The 21536-nt window shown below is 41.0% G+C and overlaps 1 protein-coding gene across 14 annotated transcripts in view; it reads left to right on the forward strand.

Annotated features, from left to right (window-relative positions):
• ARID1B (AT-rich interaction domain 1B) overlaps nucleotides 1-21536 on the forward strand; it is a 398456-nt gene that overhangs the window by 316852 nt on the left and 60068 nt on the right. For 9 of the 14 annotated variants that reach the window (XM_074948671.1, XM_074948674.1, XM_074948664.1 and 6 more), the window contains 2 exons: nucleotides 3394-3721; nucleotides 5776-5904. In XM_074948671.1, coding sequence (XP_074804772.1) covers nucleotides 3394-3721; nucleotides 5776-5904 — 457 coding nt within the window. The remainder of the gene's footprint in view (nucleotides 1-3393; nucleotides 3722-5775; nucleotides 5905-21536) is intronic. The other 5 variants (XM_074948670.1, XM_074948675.1, XM_074948677.1 and 2 more) reach the window with 1 other exon arrangement.

Genomic DNA, 21536 nt, shown 5'->3' on the forward strand with positions numbered 1-21536 from the left:
AGAAGTGCTTGTAATGGGATTTAACATCATAGCCTTGTTAATAACTCATTCATTTAAATATGGGCCTTTCCTTAAAATTCCTGAAATCTATTTTTATCCAATGAAAAAAGGCACCACTGCAGTTTGATGGTTAAATGGAAGTGTAGACAATTTTAAAAACATTTGTAGGGATATTATTTTTAATACTGTGAATCTGACCTATACCCATAAAGCAAGGAAACTTACAGTCCGTTCTGAAACTTCCCTCCTCTGTAATTGCGTAGAAATTGCAAGGTATGAGACCCCTAAGTGCAGTTACATACTGTAGTTCATGCACAGCAATGCCTGAGCAGAGTGGTGAGTATGGGACAGAAGTTTCAGCCTTTGGCAGGTTGTCAGTGTCTTCAGTGTTTTTATTGTCTGTCTTCCCTTTTTTTAACTCCAATTACCATTTTACAAGTAACTTTGATTGCTTCCTCCTCCATTTGAGACTCCAAACTTCTGGATTCCATTCTAATTAGCTTGGGTGAGCTGGAATCGAAAATCCACTGGATGCAGAGGGGCGGGGTTGCTCGCTAGTATTCCAGAGCTGCTGTGCCAGGCTTGTACCCACTTGAAAAGTGTGGGCTCTTGGACTTGGCTGCCTGACACGTCCAGCTGATGTGGGCTGGCCCAGCATCTGCTGCATTCTTTGTGTTTAATGCTGCATCCATCTGTTTTCTGTCAAAGCCACTGCCAGCAAATTACTAATCTATTAGAGAAACATGGAAATAAGATTGCACTTCTCAGTCCTGCATTTTTCTCTTCTATTTTGTTTGGCTTTTATTTTTCCTTTTTTGTGGTTTGGGAAAGGTGGAAGAATAGCTGGTACTTGAGGTATTGAGGAAACGTTTAGCAAAAAAATAAAAACCTGTGGAAAAAACATTGAAACATGTTTTCCTTTCTGAAAGGATATCATTTCCCTATACTCTTGGACTTGAATCCCTGGAGATGAATGATTAGAATGATTTTAACTGAGCCAACATGTGTTTATGGAGAAGATTCCTCTGTTTTTGTGTGTGGTGCTCTGTCTCTGTAAGCCAAAGGGAAAAAAAGGAAAATTAGAAATATTCTGTCCCTGATACAAAATAGTCTCAAAATAATAATGCCATCGGTGTCTTCTCCTCCATGTGTGCTGCTGAATTATATTTTATAGACCCATGTTGATTGAAGACAGAAAAAAATTAGGAATTCAGGGCAAAATTCAACCCTGGCATAAACTGGAATGACAGTAACTGTCATTGACTTCTGTGGGAGTAATACCTGCTTACATAAGGGCTGAATTTGCTCCTCATTGGAAAGTACCTTACGTACAGTGTGAATGTAATATAGATAGATAGATATAGATATAAAAAACATGCTGTACTCTGTGTGTGTATATGTGTTCACTCAACCCTGTTGCATAAATCTATCTACCAAGCAGTCTTAAGACCAGAGCAACAGCTGAGCTGTGTGTTACTAGTTCAAAGGTAAGCAGAGCTATGGAAAGCTCTAACAAGCACTCATTTGGTGGAAATATGTTTGGATTGAAGAGGTTTGGCTGGAAGAGACATCAATAACTGGCCCTCTTCAAGAATAGAAATGGTCAGTTGACAATGGCTATGACTAGAAGAGGATAGGGAATAACAGGGCACGGTGTTTAGAGTACAGCTAAATCTGGACACTTTCATCTCTGCTAAACCACATTGTGGGGATCCTTCTGTAAAACAACCACGCATAGATACTGGGTTTCTAAAACAAGAGTAACATGTTATTTCATTTCCTTCGAAAGCATAGGTCACATATGTTTCCACTGCAGAGAGCTTGTAACTGAATGAGTCAGTTAAAAGTGGCTGGGGTGGGAGGAGGAGGGAAGAGAACTATGCACAGTAAAATGGCATGAATATATGAATTAATTACACATACAGTCAGATGATGGATTAATATATTTCTTTTCAATATAAACAGAAGGGGATGGAGGACTCCTTGTATTCTATCCATTTCTCTTTCTGGTAGCTTGAGGGGTGAGAAGAGAGATGTCTTATTTCTTCATTTCAGAGGAAGACCTCAGTGGCTGTACCATTTAAATAAGCGTGGGAATATTGAGGAAGAGTCAGAGTATTCCACTCTGTGTTATCCCATGGGGGGGAATTGAGCTGTATTTCTACTAAGTTGGGTGTGATGGGAAAAGAAATTGCAAAGCACTTGAGCAATCCAGGGAAATGTGCGGTTTTATATATTTCTTTAAACATCTTCTCGGTCAAATCTCCCTTCCTCTCTTTTCCTTTCTTATGCTGTTTGTTGGTTGGTTGATTTTGTTGTTGTTGTTGTTTTTAAGTAAGACTGTGTTCCAGAAAAGTTAGTACTTAAATTTGAAGAAAAAGGTAAAACACGTTGACTTGGGTAATGTTCAGGATTCTTTAGGAAATGTTTGTAAAGTAATCTGAGTATGTAAAGTGTTGGGTTAAATACTAAGTATTACTGTCCCTTTTGTAGCCATGAAAGACTCCAAATGAAGGCAGAGGTGTTGGTGCTTTGGTGTAATCATGTGTTTGAGCTGCCCTGTCCAGTAGAGTGGATACTTGGTATATTTAGTATGTTTACACTTATATATTTTTGGTGGGCAACTATTAATCTTTCAGTGTTTTACAATCTGGGAGTCAAACCTCACCTTTCATATACTGAATACAGTCCACAGAACCACAAGGAATACTCTGCATCATAGAGAAACACAAATGGGGAGGCGGGGGAGAGTTCTGAGCCTGCACTCATGTTTATGAATGCAGCAGCTAGAATATGGACCAACAGGGGGAGAAAGTTCCAGAAAATTGAAACACTGTTTGGGAAGCAAAAAGAAACTTTGTGGACACAGAGCTCTACTAGGGTAAAAAGGGACTTCTGAAAGGGAAAGGAAAGATTCCTAAAATCCTAGCATCACCAGTCACCACAGGCACATCTGTATTGTAAATTCAAACTGTGGTTAGGAGCAGAACCTTTAGGAGCAGGGCTCCAATGAGAAAATTTTGGTGCTGGAATTACAGAAGGATGAAAACTCTGAGGATATAAAATGAGCAAAAATAAAACGAATTTATGTAAGAAAAGAATTTATATGAGTTTCTTTAACCCTAGGCGTCTCTTCAGTGCACAAAACATTTTTGAGCATCAGTTGTTAATCCTTTAGATGAGTGTGTTTCTGTATTCATATTACCCTATGCATTTATATGGCTATCAGTCTGGAAAATACCAGTGTTCTAGGGGTTAATAGAAATTCTGACTCATGTCCGGTGTTGCTCACATTATTTGACTACCTAAAGAATTTTCCAGCAGGCAACTTGCTAAATGGAAACATCAGATGAAAAGTTTTATGTTTTTCTCTGTGTTTGTTGTTTTGTTTAGGAAACTACTCCAGACCGCCAACATACAGTGGGGTGACTAACACAAGTTACAGTGGCCCAGGACCCGGCATGGGTATAAATGCCAATAGTCAGATGCATGGACAGGGGCCAAGCCAGCCATGTGGTACCATGCCCCTGGGACGGATGCCATCAGCTGGGATGCAAAGCAGACCATTTCCTGGAAACATGGGCAGTATGACCCCCAATTCTCCTGGCATGTCTCTGCAGGGAGGCCCTGGGATGGGCCCACCCATGCCAACTGTGAACCGTAAGGCACAGGAGGCAGCTGCTGCAGTGATGCAGGCTGCTGCAAACTCCGCTCAGAGCAGGTATGAATCCAAGTGAAAGGATTTTAAACAAGTAGAAACTTGGTATTATTTCAGAAGCTTCTAAAGTAACAGTTACGTAGATGTGTGTGTTGATCTATATATGCTCTAGTGATATGTCCTATACGTATAGGGGTAACAAAGAATGTGAAAGAACAATCTTTAAATGTAAGGGAAAGCACAGTACAGCTATATGTTGTGTGAACCAGCCTTACAAGGAGAGGACTTGCCATTTACAATATGATTCCTGGCAATATAGGCTGTTAGAACAGGAAATCCCACAGGGCTATGGTGACATCAAGAGCCAAAAACAAGCTCTTACAACTTAAAATGGAGAATTTTAATATTTGAATTGGAACCCTGTAGCTATCTTAGGGCCAGATTGTGTCCCTGGCTGTGTGCCTGTGCTGGGGAGTAAAGGGGCACAAGGCTCTCCTTACTTTCCTGTGCTTCCTATCCATATTGTCGGTAACACCACTAGGGGAGAGCCATTTCTGTGAGGCCATTACTCTCACTCCCAAGCAGGCATGCGGCAGGGATGGGGAGTGGGGCGGAGCCTTATCTCCTCCCTAACACACTGGCCAGTAGAGGTGAGCTGGCATGGAACGAGAAGCAAGCTGTACCAGGTATAAACTGTAGGAAATTACTTCCACCCACCTGCAAGGGGAGAGCTGGGGACTACTAGACTGTGACTCTGAGTCGCAATCTGGTTTCTTGTCTGCTCCTGAGGGCAGCGCGGCTACACACTGCTACTTGTTCATGGCTTGTGGCAAAGCTACAGATTAGCCCTCGGGTGTTTTTAAGTTGCCTAAGTGCCTATAGTGAAGTCGTTTTTTTCTCACAACATCTTCCTATAAGGAATGTGCATGTTTCACTGAATTGAAACAAATAGCGATTGATACTTTTATTCTGTTTCACCACAAAAAAGGAGGTTCGTTATATCTGAGGTTACGACAAGCCCATTCCCCTCTTATGTGTATGAAGGTTTTTATGCATGTGTATATTAAGCGCACGTAAGCGCACAAACAAAGGCACAGATGCATGTATAGGTCTTTATAAAATTCTAGTATACATTCTACAACGGTATTTGGCAGTTGGAGGTGCAGGTAATTCTAAGACACAATGTCAAAAGGAAATAGGAAGCTAATGCGTTTAGATACATGTTGCTTTCTTGTTTGGTGCTTTTTGAGTGCAGGTGGCTCCTACTGTTAAGTGTTAGTAAAACTTTTAAAACAATAATAAATGCATTGTTTTCACATTCCCTTTTAGTAAAATAAATCACATTCCCTTTCAGCAAAATAGCCTAGACCCTTGCAGAGGTCTGTGGACCAGCAGGCTCTGGTTGGCTTGATTGTTTTCACGGACCTATTGAGTAAGATTTACAAAGTCTGGTTCTGTCTGTCTGGTTTAGGATATAATCTGATAGGTCAGGCTAGAAGGAATAAATTAGCCAATGTTGCAACTACAGGAGCATTTTCTTTGTAATAGTACAAGTGGGTAGACAAAGAAAAAATCATGTTTGTTTGTTTTTTTAATTAAAAGGAAAAGAATTGATTGTAATAAATGGAAAGTATATGGTGGTGATTTGCCTTATACTTTGAATATAGTGCCTGGTGTTTGATTAAAAACTAAGATAATTAATTCCTGCTCCTACCTAACGCCTCCCTCCCGAATCAGTTTGGTAGACTTGCTTTCAGTTTCTAGCTTTGCCTGGTCAAAAATGCACCATTCCAAAGCCTTTTCATCACGTTGCCAATTCGAGTGATCCAACACCTGTCGGGAGGACTATGCAGTTGTCAAGTCTTTACCGCAAAAGGAACATTTACAAGCTACAAATTGGGTGAAACCTGTCAACCCTTTCTTATTCCGAAGGGTTGGAAGCATGACATTTCTCTCCTTGATCCCAGGTTAAGTGTATGGGAGACAGCATTATTGCTTTTGGCCTTAATTCTGCAGGCCCTCCATACTTATATATGGAAGGAATGTAGTTGACAGGGTGATTCATACTTGTGATAACAGAACAAATCCAAAGAAGCTGTTCTTTTGTTCTGCTTTAGGCCACCATACATTAGGTCGCCTGCTTATCCCAGCCAGTCTGGGGCTGGCGGACGCCCCATGTTTTCTTCACAGCACCCCAACTATGGCAGCGCTCAGGCTCCCATGATGCACCAGCCTGACCAGTACGGGTAGGTAGCAATGTAAACTGGACTTGCTGTGGGACCTTAGCAGGTTTTTTTTTAATGTTTATGAACATGCCATCTGGCTACTGAAGGAATACAAAAATCAAATGAAAGAATTACAAATATTTGCATCATAGAGGGGGTTTTGGTTCTTTTATTTTTGTTTTTACTAACTCTACTGTGACAATATGATGAAAATCTGCATGTCACTCACTCACACACACCCTGCATGGCTTTTGGCATGGCTCTGTTTCCTTCATGCCTGAGAGGGAAATGAAGAACTTCATCACTGAAAAAGAATGAAAACCACCCCACCACACACTCCAGGCATCATTTCTTCCCCATTGTTGTTGTTGTTTTGTTTAGGAATGTTGCTTTCATGACTGTGATGTTGTAGTTGTTGGCATTACTACCACTTCAGGGAGCTACTCTCACATAATACAACAGCCCCTTTTTGACAGGAAACTTATTTTAAAAGTGATGACAAGATTCATTAATGGGACTTACAAAAGGTTCCATTACGTCATGACTGAGAGAGTGTGTGTTTGAAAGATATCTGCTAGTCCCTCACTACCGAGGAGTTTTAAAGATGCTGAAGTGTCCAATATGAAACATCAGCTTGAAACATGCCTAATGTTTTTCCATCAGAATTCTTCATGCTGTGATTTCTGCAGCATTGTTACAAATCACAGCATCGAGGGTGAGGGAAGGGGCAGGAAATATGTACAAACCTACTTCCAGCACAGCCTTTGACCTTCCACAGTGCTAGGCTTCATCTTAGTTTCAAGTGTCATGGAATTCCCTCTGTGACATTATCTCCATTACTGACCAATAGGAAGTCTCGAGACCCATGTTGCTAGTGTCTTCTTCCCAGTCATCAGCAAGTTTCAGTTTCAGGTTTCCATGAGCTGTATATTGTTTATATAGCCCCCCACACACAAGAGGTTGAGAAACTCCAGAAAAGAAGGTTGAGAAACTACTATAAGAATCAGTATCGGTAGAAGCTGCAAAACAGTAAAACTTGCCCCCGTTCCTCACTCCCCTGCCATTTGCTGGAATTGGAAAGATGTACCCTGGGTTATGCCAGAATACATGAACACTGTGCAGCCTGTTTCCATGTATGTCTTGAGTTTGTAGGATAGATTTGTGGGGTTCAGAGATTATTTGATCTTTATAATTGTGAAAGATATTCTTGCATGTAGAGTTAAAAGGAAACAAAATGAGCAGGTTGTATTATACAGCGGTCTCTTTGTATAGGTAGGTTGTGGTAGCCTTCAAGGTCAGCTCCTAAATCAGTAGCAACATATCAGTGGGGGAGAGACATTTATCTAGTGCTAATCCACAGGATCTGTCCTTTATGAACTCAGGAGTCCCATTTAGATATAGAAAGCTAGTTTGGCTGTGGCTTGCCAAGCCACATTAAGCAGCTGTGTAAAATGAATTTAAATGGCATGCATCAGAGTAAAATCACTTCCACTGGGGCAGAAAATCAGTGTTACCTAACCAGAGCTGGATGATTACGATGTGAGGTGCTCAGTGAGTTATACCTAGTCCTCTTCCTCACTACAGAACACCAACTTTTTAATTTAAAAAAAAAAAACGTAAAGAAAGATTAAAAGAGAAAGAGATGGTTGAAGAATGTTCTAGGTGTGTGTCACACAGTTTGCATGAGCGTTTGAACTGACTTTGCAACCTGCCCTGTATTATCCTTGGATTATGTCCTGCAGCCTACAGAATGCTTACTTTTCCTATGAAATGAAACCTTATGATGTGTTAGTCCCTGTCATTTACTCAGCCTAGTGTTTCCTGAATGAAAACTGAGATGCTGGAGGCAAAGGAAGGAGAGATCTGTCCAAGCCTTTTCTCACTAGCAGCAGTCATGATTTTAGGAATCCACCTAGCCCAGAATGTCTCTGTTTGGCCTACATAACAACTTACAAAATAACTCTCTAGTACTATATTCAGTTATTCCCCCTGCCTTCAGGAAAGTAATAGGGAGGGATTACAAAGAAATATCTTTCTTTTATATCTCGGTTGGCTTCAGAAAACAGGTTACTATCATGATAGGAATTCTGCATTAAGAATATGATTACATGCTCGGTGAAATCAATGGAAAGACTACCGTTGACCTCAATGGGCTTTGGATCAGGCTCCAAAGGATTGGGGAGCTGGGAGTGCTGAATGCCTTTGAGGAAGAGAGTGCTCTGAAGAGTTACATCTCTTTCTCAAGTTACAATGTTAAAAGACCTGCTAGTGTGGAGTATGTTCAGGTGTGTGCAGATCTGTGCAGTTGTCATAGATGGATTCAATTAACTCACTATAAAAATGAACGTACATCTTTAGACTTTCTCAACTGGATGCACATGCGAGAGTGTAAAAAGGCAACAAATAAATTTTCATGTGTCTGCTAAATTTGTGTTCCTCAATTTGTGGGTGCCCAACTTGAGATACCTATGGACGGATTATCACAGGTGCTCAGTACCCATGACTCCCATTGACTTCTGCTGGAGAAGTAGGTACTCAGCACTCACAAATTGAACCCCACTTGTTTGAAGTTTGGCACCCAAAATTAGTGCAGGGTTTTGACAAGTGTCAGAAGCACTTTCAGAGTATCCCTGTTGTCAACTATGTCATTCTGAGTAAATCTGCCTTGTTGGGAAATATGTTAACTTATAAATTCATGATACGATTTTTTTGTTCAGAATGTTCGGATCGAGCAAGAGGTTCAATTATTTGCATTTAGAGGAATTTTTTAAAATGATAGTCATTTATTGAATTGAGCATTTGGGAGCTATTTATAACCTCTGGTCATTTAAAAACTGCTGTTTATACATATACTAAGAGAGAGCTGGTTAATTTCCTCCTTTCCATCACCCCAGCTGGTGTCCACAGGACATAAGGCAGATGGTTTATTTTAAGAGTTACATAGGAAACTAAAGTGATACGATTTCTTTGATCATCCCAACAGAGACCAGAAGTGCCACAGCAGTAGGGCAATACGTGGTCTTACATTGGGTTGATATGCCCTCTACACGCTTTAAAATGTGGTTCTACTCCAAAGCTGCCTAGGGGTCACCAACAGCATGAATTGGACACAGTGGCGTTACACAGGTATAACAGATGGCTTAATATTGCCTGCAGGCTCTTTGCTGATGATGCAGAAGAAGGAAAGGGCCCAGATGAAATCTCAGGTCCCAGGCTGAGTTTTCAGGGCTGGCAGTCACAACAAGCCTGTGCTTAATTTTACTTGTAAAAGGTGCAATTTTGATTTGGAAATCATTGAGACACAATAAACATGGGGATCGGGCAATGCTCCACGCGAGACACTCGCCTCCTTCCATGGGACCAGAGTCTTGTTTACGCCTTTCCCCCATTCCCTGAAAAGAGAAAAAGCAAACATCATACTGATTGCTCCCACCTGGCCCAGACAGACATGGTACCCTTACCTGTCACAACAGGCACTATGTCCACCGATGACTGTTCCTTTCACTCCCTACCTGCTATTGCAGAACAAGAGACACACTCTCCAACCTGCGGATTCTGTGACTCAGAGCCTGGCTTCTTCATGGTTCCAGCACATAGAGACATCTTGCTCTGAGGAGGTACAGGAGGTGCTATGACACTGTAGGAAAGCGGCTACTCTAGAAAAGTGGAAAAGATTTCAAATCTGGTGTCAGCTTACAGGCGTCACCCCGAATACAGCCACCCTACCCGTAGTCGTGGACTACCTGTTGACTCTCAAGAAATTGGGTCTCTCTATTAGCTCGTTAAAGGCTCACCTAGCAGCAGTTGCAACCTTCCACTAGTCAGTAGAAGGATACTCAATCTTCTCCCATCCGACTATGAAGAGGTTCCTCAAGGGCATAGTGAACTTCTTTCCTCGACCCAGACTTCCCACTCCTCAGTGGGATCTTAACCTAGTGTTGAAAGGATGGACTAGATTGCCATGTGAAGCCATGGCCACTTGTTCTTTAACACACCTTTCCATGAAGATGGTGTTCCTGATCGCCATCACCTCAGCAAGAAAGATAGGGGAGATAGTGGCTCTGATGGCACATCCCCCTTCACTGTGTTCTTCCCCACCAAAGTCACTCTTAGACCACATCTGAAATTCACTCCCAAGGTGACTTCCGCATTCCATATAGATCAGCTTATTCAGCTTCCAATCTTTTATCCCAAACGTCATTAGGATAATAGGGATGCCATCCTTCATATGCTGGATGTGAGGAGAGCCTTGAACTTGTATTTAGACAGGACAAGAGCTTTGAGAAAATCTGTGAGACTTCCTCTTCATTGCAGATAGGTCAAAAGGTACAGTGATTTCAGCTCAGTGACTCTCGAAATGGGTCTCAAACTGTATCAGCTCTGTTACCAGATGCGTAATGTAGCATCCCCGTCTTCAATATGCAAGCGCTCTACAAGATCAGTCTCCACTTCCATCGCCTTCTCCAAGGGCATCCCTGTATCAGAAATCTGCAGGGCGGCTCCATGGGCATCTGCACATACCTTTGCAGCACACTGTACTGTCCTGGGAGACTTGGCTGCAGACATCAGTTTCGGTGCCACTGTACTGTCATCTGTAACAGACTCGATGCCAATGTCCCAGCCTCCAGTGGTGGGCGCTGCTCGGGAACCACTTACCTTGTGCAGTAACAATGGTTCTTTGAGATGCATCCCCCAATGGGTGCTCCACAAGCCGCCCACCTCCCCTCTACTTTGGAGTTCTTGTCAATGACTCTGCGGTAGAGAAGGAACCAAAGAGGGTTCACCCACACATGCTGGCTAGCCTCGTGACAGGCGAGGAGCAGAGCATATACGGGCTGAATGGACACTGCTTAGAAAGTTCTCCCATCAGCAGCACAGGGATGCAGACATACCTACAGTGGAGCACCGATAGGGGGACACATCTTGAAGAACCATTGTTACTGCACAAGGTGAGTAACTTCTTCTCCTGTATGTATTTAGTATACAGTATGTGTATATCTCCGCATATATATTTGATACACACAAACCTTCCATCAGCATTTCTCCAGCGTGGTGTATTTATAATTCATATTTTGCGTTGTTGGTGCCAGCAAAGCACTTTTTCCATATTATTTTCTCTACCGCCTGGATAATACAATACTACTGATGGACTAGAAGCCACTGGTGAGGAAATATAGTAATGGACGTGATGCATTAAAATGTCAAAAAGGGAAAAAATGGGAAGGGGAGGAAGAGGAATACACTTCACAAAAAATATATAATCTTCTGAACATTGTAAGTCCTAGATACAGGGAGTTTTGCCATAATGGTTTCAGATATTCAAAGAGAGGAATGTTGTAACTCCATTGGTCTGCCAGTTTAACCCTTTTGATCGTGGAATTTGGGTTTACAATTATAATCATGATTTTTAAAAGCTCACTTGTGACATGCAGTGCTTTCATCGCACAAAGGTTTAAAGTGCTGCAATAAAACCTCTTTTTATTATTCCTGGGGTGAGGTGCAGGGTTTCCTATTGTGTCCTGTCTTCCCCCTGAACTTGGAGGTGCTGTTTTTCTCTACTGGGAAGTGTTGTGGAGTTCAGGGAGGTTAAGTACTCATTCAAGGTTCTATGCTTATTCAAACCAGGCCATTTTTAGATGTAAGGCTGGCAGCTGTGAAATCCCCAAAGTAAACTAAGCTAAGACAGCAACTAGTAGCTGTAATTGGAGCCAGCGCTGGGGGCATTTCATCTATTGCCTTTGAAATAGGATCCTATTATAGAAAGCATCCTTCTGCCCAGTCTTCTCTCTGGCAGAATTCAATTTTTCTTTTTTTATCATTTCAATGGATAATATCCATGATTATTTTTAAGCATTTTTAAATTTTTTATTGATTTAAATTTTCAGTTACACAAAAGTATTTTTTCCTATTTTAATCTATTTAAATTTTCACAGTTGTGGGAAATTGTGGGGGGTCAGACATATACAGGTGCAAAAGGTTAAAGCTTTATAATGGTTAACACACAAATTGTCAACATCACCTGAAAATATACAAAGTAAATAGCTTTACATTAAACTCTGAGTTCTCAAGCAGCATTTTCCTTACTTTACCCATCTGTAATTATTATCAGTAATCTATTATCATCGTTAGAATATTTTTTCATCAATTTGTGCGTGAGCAATGAGATCGATGTTTACCGACATTTACTGATAAAAATCTAATCTTTTCAAGCCAATATAACATGAATATACAATTATTGTGTAAGAGGAAAGATGCAAAGTAGCTAGTCTTATTGAATTTCAGCATATCCACAACTCTAAAAACTCAAAGTGTTTCGTCCCCTGCCCCTTCAAAGACTCCCAGACTTTTGATTTCCTAGAGGAGCCTTAACAAATCTAGTCAAAATGAGCCCCACCTTACCTTCTATTAGTACTGCTTGGATACCCAAGCAATAAATTTCAGTCAGGGAGACTGCATTCTGCTTCCAAAAAAATCCCCCTACAGTTTCAATTGGATGATATGGTATTTGCTTCTTGGCCTAAACAGTTGTGTGGTGTTCCTGTGAACTGTTAAACATCTGCTGCACTCCACCTCAAAGTTGGCTGCATTTCAGTGTTTTGGTGAAGTGATTTCTGTGTATACAAAGTTTCTAAGTGACTTTGGGATCAAAGGAAAGATATTAATGATACTTGTAATTGTGCTTTCTAGCTGAGCTGCTAAACCAAGGTTGATGGATTTTTCTTTAAAGACCCTTGCCCCTCCTCCCTCCACCAAAAACAGTCATTTACTTCCCGCTGGCATTTTTTTTTTCTTTGTTTCCCCTTTCAAGTGAACTTCCTTTGCTCATGTTTTGCATTTGGGAGCAGAACCATATACAAGTTTTTCTTGAAGTAAGAAATTTTTCAGAGGGGTAGAGTATAATTTAGCTGGTATACTTGTTAAACTAAAGAGAGGCAGGAAGCGTCTCTTTTGTGATTTTTATAAAGATATGTATTGTAAATCATCTCAAATTGCAGATAAAAATGTGTAAGGACAGCAGAAACTTCACATTGAACAAAATTATTTGTGTACTGGAGTGAGGGGAATACATTTTTATCTGGAATTTTGTTTTACTGAAAAGCAAATCCATCATTTTGGAGTCCTGGGTGTCAGCAGGCTATAGATCCCACACAGGAACATGGAACCAATGATTTAGGGAGACTGTTTTTTGTTACTCATCCATCAAATGGACTGCTGTATGCTGTTCATGCCATTAGAGATCAGCCACAGACCTCAGGAATAAACAGTCCTTCCCTCCTTTGAAAGTAACCATTTTTAAATTGTGAGAGCAAGGGTATATTGGTCAGAGAACGGGTGATTGATTCTCTGATAGTGGCTCTGAATTTTCAAAAATCTCAAAGATACTTTGATTTGATTACTGTCTCACTTCCAATTTTGGCTTAGTCCCTTTAGTTATTTAGAAAAGATGATTCCCTCTATTGGAATTATAGTTCTGTTGAAACAGATTTGCAGTATAGGAATCTGTCTAGCTTAGGAACCTGCTGCCTCTGAACTGGATTTAATGGGAAACACAAATTAACTTCTGCTTTTAATGGAGAGATATTATCTTTATTGATGGAATACTAAGAATACAGCGCTTCATTGATTGCTTTTCTAGGACAATCACAAAGCTTGGCCTCCTCAGGAGAAAGGGAGATGTCATTTTGAACACCGTTTTTGAGTGATCAGGAGTATTTCAAGAGCCAGATAACAAGCTTTCGTTGATAGGATCAGTCTGTTGGCCAGAGAAACTAATGCTTTGCATCATTACCTTCACTGAAGAACAGGAAGAAAATGTGTGTGATGTAGATTGAGACCATGGGAATCAAAACAGGGTGAAGAGTCCCTTGTTCCTAGTGGGCAGAATGGAAAAAGTGAAAGAATGATCAAGTTTCCTTCTGACCTGACACAGGCAATGTGCGAGTCGTACAGCAGAGAGAAAGAAGGAAGGGTCTTATACTTTGTTATCGGGGTTGACATACCAAGGATGTTCAGGGGAGGTTAAAAGAAAATAATGCCTTTCTCTTAAACTATGAACCTTTTGCATCATGGACTCTCTTCCTATGTAGAATGGTGGAGCATACATTTTTATTGGCCCGCCAGCTGCTAATATAAGATAAATATTAATAATAAATACATAAATGCAGCGAATCCTGAAGCATATGGGGTTACATTTCGTATGTTATGGGAGAGCTACCCAGCTTCTCTCATCTACAGCTGTAGGTGTGTCTCTGTGTAATGATGATAGCAGATGCACTGAAACTGTCAAACTGTTCCTTTGACCTCAGTCAGTTTCTGGTGTCTTTTGAGCAAAAGATGCAGGAAGAGCCTGCTGGGGATTTGTATTGACATGTGCACTGTGTCACTAGCAAGAGAATGTCTGAATGCAGCAATCCCAAGGCTGATAATTATATTATTATAAATATTATTTTATTATTGGTAAAAATTAAATAGCTCCAGGCTGTTGGGCAAGAATGCTATGGAAAACCTGCCCCTCTGGAAATCCCTTTTCAGGATCTGCTGTCTTGCATTGCTCTCCCTTGCCATGTTGCTGCACCCTGCTCTGTTGTGTTCAGTGTGCTGGCAGACAAAAGAAATTTACTCTGAAAATCCTGAACTTTGAAGTGCTGGTATTAAGTGATCAGGATTTTAGTTAGTTGCCAGCACAGTGATCTCAGTAGAGCTAGGCAGTGCTCAAAAGTGATGCAAAAATGCGACTGAGCCATCATAAAATCTTGGTGGAGGAAAGTGTGAGAATCACAGTGCAAGATTAAAGTGGCGGAGGAAGTTGAGGATCCTGGATTCTTTCTGTGGTAGTAATACGTCGGGGGAAATTGGATCAGTTCTTCCACAATTGCACATAGGGAAGTATGAAAAATTCCATGTCTGTTTCCCTTTGTTTATATTTTTAGTGCCACACATTGGTGACCTTATGGCTGTTACTGCACCAAGAACAGATTCGCACCTGCTTTCAAGTAATTCATTCTGGAATTGGAGTTCACAGGGCATTCTGCCTTTTTAATAATGCTATTTATAAACATACACAAAAATAGAAGGTACACAGTGAGCAAGTCATATGAGTCACTCCTAATTTTGGTTTCAAGTCAAACCAGACTAAACTAGCCTCTTGGCATTCTGTTCAGCTTGACTGACTCCTTGCATTCTCATACTGTACAAGACAAGTTGGTTTTTCCAACAAACCAGTTCACTTGAAAGTGGGTGGAGCAGGATCTTGCCTGGTGGTTGAAGTGGCAGTTCGGAGCAATGGTAAGCATAGAGCCAGGATTCAGGTGCCAAGCCAAAAAAATCAGAAGTCAAGATCAGGAACACCAAGCTGAAGAGTAAGCCAAAGTCAGGGTTGAGAACCCAAGCCAGAGGTTGGGACAGGGCAGAGAGGCAAGGGTTAGGCTGAAACAGGCGGGAGCCAAGGCAGGAGCAGAGCTGGAACAAGGACTGAAAGCAGGCTGAAATAGGAAGCAGAAGGGAGAGCAGGCAAGCGCAGCTGCGGGTGTGGTACTCATTGTGGTACTCACCCTGCCCTATCTGGAAGCACAACTATTTGGAGAAGGCTTGTTGGGCCCAGCTGAGCTTGCTGGGTTGTCTTGTGTCCAGCTGTGCTCAGGACATTACTGTTCGGACTACAGAATCCCTCTTCGTCCCATCGCATGCTCCACTTGTGCGAAGAAATGTATCTCCTTCTAGTGCTGACACATTATATTTCATAGGGACAGTAGACAAGCAGCTGTCTTTAGAACTGCAGTTTAAATCCACCTTGTCAGTAAAGTAGCCAGGGGTCACTAAAAGAGCATAGCTTCAATGTGATTACAAACCATTTGACTTGGTCAGCTTTTCAGCAGTCCCATGTTTTCTGTCACTGAGCATTATGTTGTGTTTATCTAATACAGGTTGCAGTTGTCTACAGATGATTTAGTTTATTCTTAAACTAGAAAATAAAAGAGTAGAAGCCTCAAAGCACATGGATGAAAGGTGTGTAATAAAAATATTTTGGGAGATCATTGTGAGAGAAAAATTAGTAGCTAAATCCTGCAGCCATTCCACTAAATTTAGGCACATGTTTAAAAAAAAAAAGACCATTGTTCACATGGTGCTTTATGCAGGTCTACATGGTAGGATAATATACACTAATAATACGTTGCACAGCCATTGGTTCATGTAGATCTTGCTGGTGCGCACTAAATGGTCCCTCGTGCGCTTTAACATAATACTATTTTAAACAGCATTAGGTTTAGGGAACCTTCAGTACACGCCAGGAGTATCTATGCAGACCAATTAAAGTGCAACACATTAGTGTGCTTTAGAAATCACATCCCTGTAGTACGCATTGCTGCACCATGTAGACAAGTCCATATTGCAATACCCCAATAGGATTATAAAGTCAAAGGACAATGCATTTAGCTAAATACACCCATATATAATGAGGAGCAAAGGAGATTAGTGATTTGTTTCTGTGGGTTAGTGTCTTATTATGTTACCTTGGGTATGTCTCTTTATGGCCATATTTTCAAAAGTAGCCTCTAATTTGGGTCTCCAGCTTTAGAAATCTCAGCCCTGCCTTTTGGACTTGTTAAGCACCTGCTGCTCCCATGGAGTTGTGCATGCTCTGCCCTGAAATTCAGGACTTCTGTGTCTACAGCTGAGCAGCAAAATATGAGACCACTTTTGAAAGTCTGAGTCTTAATTCTGCTTCTCATTTTTCCTTATCTAAAACACTGGGATAAAGAGACATATCCCATTTTGTCAAATGCTTAGAGGTATGTAGTTGAAAAAGCTAAGTAAATGCTATGTGGTGATGCTGTTAATATTCATGAATTAGATTTGCATCTTTCTTTTCTTTTTCAGAGTTTGATACGATGTAAGTAATGCCAATACAATTCACGGGGCTTTAGATCCCAATGGGAAATGAGTAGGTGGCCAGTGAGGTGAACCATTTAGCAGGAAAAATTTGCTAATTTGGTGACAGCAGCCAGTAAACTAATGGATAAACACATGTAGCCACAATTTTCAGAAGTTCCGAGCAGCATAGCTCCAAATCAGGCCAATAGAGAACTGAATGCTGGGTTTCTTTTCCCTTTAGGTTCACAGCTAAATATAACCTTGAATAATGATAACGTGGATAGGAGATGCTGAGTACTATCTTTTCCCAATGATGCTAGCAAATTATTCCACATTTCAATGTTGCCTTTCATGTATGGTGATTGAGCAACCCAGTGTGGGTTTGCCAAAAGAAAAGGAGTACTTGTGACACCTTAGAGACTAACAGATTTATTTGAGCATAAGCTTTCGTGAGCTACAGTAGGTGGGATGTAGCTCATGAAAGCTTATGCTCAAATAAATTTGTTAGTCTCTAAGGTGCCACAAGTACTCCTTTTCTTTTTGCGAATACAGACTAACACAGCTGCTACTCTGAAACTAGTGTGGGTTGATTCCACTGATGAGGTATCAGTACATCTTCGCTGGTACTAACCTATATGCTTTTGTCATTGGTATTTCATAATGTTTCTTCACTGTCATCTGCATTTCAAAGCCATGGCCCCTCCTTGCCCACCCACGCACTCAAGCATACACTTTTGTTTTCCCTCCCCCTCCTGAAAAATAAATTTTATCAAAAATCTTGAATGGTCTCAGCATCCATCACACCAGAAAGTTTCTTGTTTGTTTTTTTTTAAATTATTATTATTATTGTAACTCAGAGTTTCTCCACTAAACAAGGGAAGGGACAAATACATGTTTGGGGAGTTTTATAGTAACAGCTAACAGAAAAGGGAAGATTAAGCTTTAAATTAGTGTTACATTATATTTGATTTTATATATATATATATATATACACACACACACACACACACACATACTTATCTTTAAATGCCATTTTAATGCTTTTGTAACCAGCATCCTGATCTCATACAATTTTGTTGTGGTTTAAATTATTACTCACTGATGAGATTCTGGTCAGAGCACAGCAAGCAATTACTTTTTTATTTTTCTTTCCTTTCTTTCTCTCTCCCAATTCACAACCTCCCCTGATGGCAGATTACAGCTTCACTTCTCCAAGGAAGCTCATAATGTGGCAAGGGGGAAAATCCATAACAAAAGTGTGTGAGAGAAAGAGAGTGAGTGAGTGTAAATCCTCCAGGGAAAATGTGTTTGTAGATCTCACTCCTGAATTACTCTCATTATAATAACCCATTGGTGTCAGAGTATGACAGATTATAAGTGTTTATGGCTAGTCCCCGCTCAAGACAGATTTAAATAAAATACTTCTGGTTATTGTGCAGGTCAGTGTGTTTAAATAACAACCCCCCAAATCATACTTTGACATTTAAAAGAGAGAGGAAATATTGTCATGCAGCAGACCTAGCACAGATAAGCGCAAGGCAATTTGGTCAGTACACTGTGATTTGTGAGTACAGTCTAACATACTCATTTTCACAGCTTGTAATCAAATAGCCACCTTAGCAATGTGTCAGCATTAAAAAAAATACTCCTTTTAAAATGTTTACACAAATTACCCCCCTGAGAAGCTACAGTGCATTCTCTGCAAAACCAATGTAGGTTAAAGATCTGGAATAAATATATGTGTAGAGAACCTAATCCACACACGCACGCACACACACTGCAAAAGGTCAAACTCTGACATGTTTCCTTGTGAGATGTAAGGTTTTACTTTTGTTCTTGTGAGAAGTTTAACCCGCTTTTATCATTCTGAATAGCTAATCCTGACCCACCTCTGGAATTTCCTGATATTGTGCCTGGTGTTTCTGATATTCATTTTGTAATTAGTCATCTGTCCCAACCTGAGGAAGATGACTGCAAAGAGTACTTGACATGAGATGGAAACATTTAATAGGTACTAAACCAATAGACCAGTCAGCATTCCATAAAGTAGTTCAGTGCTATGAAGTGGCTTCACTATAAGAGCTTGAAATGGCCCACTAACCTACTGGTGATTGCAGGCCCAATTAAGTCATGGCACCTCCATTTAAGGGGCAGAATTCTTGCTCAGCTAGCAGTGACCTCTATTATGCTGTGGACTCCTGGTATTGTCAGTGTATTTTCTGTAATCTCTGTTCTTTAATAAGATTGCCTTGTTTTGCTTTGTTATAATGACCAGATCTAGCATTGCAACCCCTCTTTTTTTAATGTAGGGATCAGTACTTCAGCTCAGAACACATGGTTAAATGAGATCTCTGCTACCAAGGCCACCCTGAGGTTGCGCTTTTTTACATAGACGAGGGTACATACGTACCAACCAGTTCTTTGATTGCAAATGAAAGAGAAATACCCCTAACATTGTTAAAGAGCACTGCAAATGTGGACGTTTTGAAATAGACTAACTTCAGCTAGGAGATGAGATCACACCCTTTAAATAGTGTGTCCAAACATTTCTTACACTCAGTTTTTTGTAAAAACTTTTGTAAGAGTTTTTGTGCTTCCCTGCTGATCTTTATATGGGCCTTCTCAGCAAGGGAGAGTGATTGAGCCTCACAATAACAGCACTAAGTGCTCAGGTCATTCCTCCCCCCATCTGTGCACACTCCTGCCTGCTTGCCACTTCTGCAGCAGCAGCATTGAGGTAAGGCCATAAAGAGGCTAAGCTCTATCCCCAGGGCTGCAAAGTGGCCCCAAGGAATGAGAAACATCTGTAAGAGACTGGCCACTGAAAAAAGGGGCTCCTGCCTTCTAGGTTATCCCTCAACTAGGGTTCCATGGCGCTCGCCTCCATGCGGGGCTTGGGGAAAGAGGAAGAGGTCTTTCCCAAACCTCCAGGTTTCAGTTGCTCCCTAGCCTCATGATAGGTGCTTGGGGAGTGAAGAAAGAGGGTTCACCTGGGCACCCCCAGTCCCTGTTGCTTACCTGCTCCATACAGGAGTCTTGAGAAAAGGGGACACTTTCAGTGTTCCAAACTTGTACACAATGTTACCTCTGGGCCAGCGGGGCCTATGCCCTGGAAAAATGGGCACCCACTCTGCCCACCCAACACTCCTGCTGGCGAGCAGGGCAAGCCCCCCGCCCTGACCCCATTTCTCTGGCAGGAGCTTGCAGGGGGCAGAGGGGACTGCAGGCGGAAGGGGTGAGGAGGGGCCCCCACTTGCTCTGGATCAGGGCCCCACAAAAGCTTAATCCGCCTCTGCTGTTCTGATTCTGTGTTCCCGGTACATTCCTCGGAAGGCTTGGGGAAGAGCATGAATATGAACTCCCTTCCAGAACAGTAAATGGGAATGATGTCATCATGCTTAGTGCATGAGAGAGGAAGAGCAACTATCAGCAAAACAGTGAAACTGACAGTACACGAAGTGCTGTCCGTTCCACAAAGTAAATAAAAATATAGAATTTATTCCTAATCTCGTTCAATCACAGTATCCTTGGGGAATACTTGTAGCAATAGTAGGTTAAAACAAAGCAAACAAAGGTGGATATAAGTGTGGTTTTTTGAGCTATTGGTGTCACTTTATAATAGTCCAAATGACTTTCCTCCAAAGTGGAAAGAAAACAGTATGCTAAGGTGTCATAAAATCATAGACATTAGAGATGGAAAAGACCTGGTTCGTCATCTAGTTCAGCCCCCTGCAAATACAGAATTGTTCCCTACAGTGTATATTCTAATGCCTTTTGTAGTCTTTTTGTAAATGTGTAAAGGAATGGGATTTCCATCACTTCCCTTGAAGGATAAATACCCTTTAAGGGGTTAGAATGTTTTCCATTACATTTTGCCCAACTTTTTTCTTTTCTTAATTTCTTCTTGTTATTCCTAGTTATAATCACTTGCATTCCCTTTAACCAGTTCCTTCCTTGGTGATCACACCCTTAATGCGATGTACGGCTCATTGGATTTCTTCAGCAGTATACAGCTGGTTAGTTAAGTTCTCACCAGCAGATGTCACTCCATGTGTAAAAACTGTTTTTTTTAAATCTCAGCAATTAATTTTAATGCAAAAATAAAGAGTTTGGGGGGCATGTAGGGAAGAGATTGGTAATATATTTTCAAGTAACTAGTACTTAAACAATGTATCAAATACTTTAGTGAAACAATGCATAAGGAAGCATAAGATTTTTTACTTTATTCCAGCAACGAACAGATGATGCTGTGACCTTAAGCAGATATAAATATGTTTAGCAGCTGCTGTGTAACATATTTATAAGTGTTTAGTGACCCGGGGGTTAATCAAAATGAGTTTGGTGATCTCAGCTCTCTTTTTAATGGACTCTACTTCATATTATAGCCCTGATGCAGTTTGTCACAGTCAGCAGTCTTTGCTCAAAGGGAGGCCCACTATGAAGTGAGAATTAGAGGCAGAAGTAATTCCTACTTTTTACTCCCTACCAGAAACTGTCCTTCCAGGCCATCATCGAGCAGTACAGTTGGCGAGCTGTGTATTGGACACTGCAGCTTACCTCAGGATAAAACAGTCTTTACTCTGATAAAGTTTTAGCTATCAGGGTCTCTAAAGTGTTCCGTAGTCATATAGTTCAGTATTGGTCAGTACTTTGATAGGAGATCACCAAAGAACACATAAGTTCCACAGAACCGGTGCTTGGTGATTCTCTGTTTCATTAGTGAACCAATGTGCTACGATAGCACTGGATTACAGTGAAAACTGAAGTTCTTCTCTGAATAG

Source organism: Natator depressus, chromosome 3 (genome assembly GCF_965152275.1).
Source record: "Natator depressus isolate rNatDep1 chromosome 3, rNatDep2.hap1, whole genome shotgun sequence".
Lineage (NCBI taxonomy): Eukaryota > Metazoa > Chordata > Testudines > Cheloniidae > Natator > Natator depressus.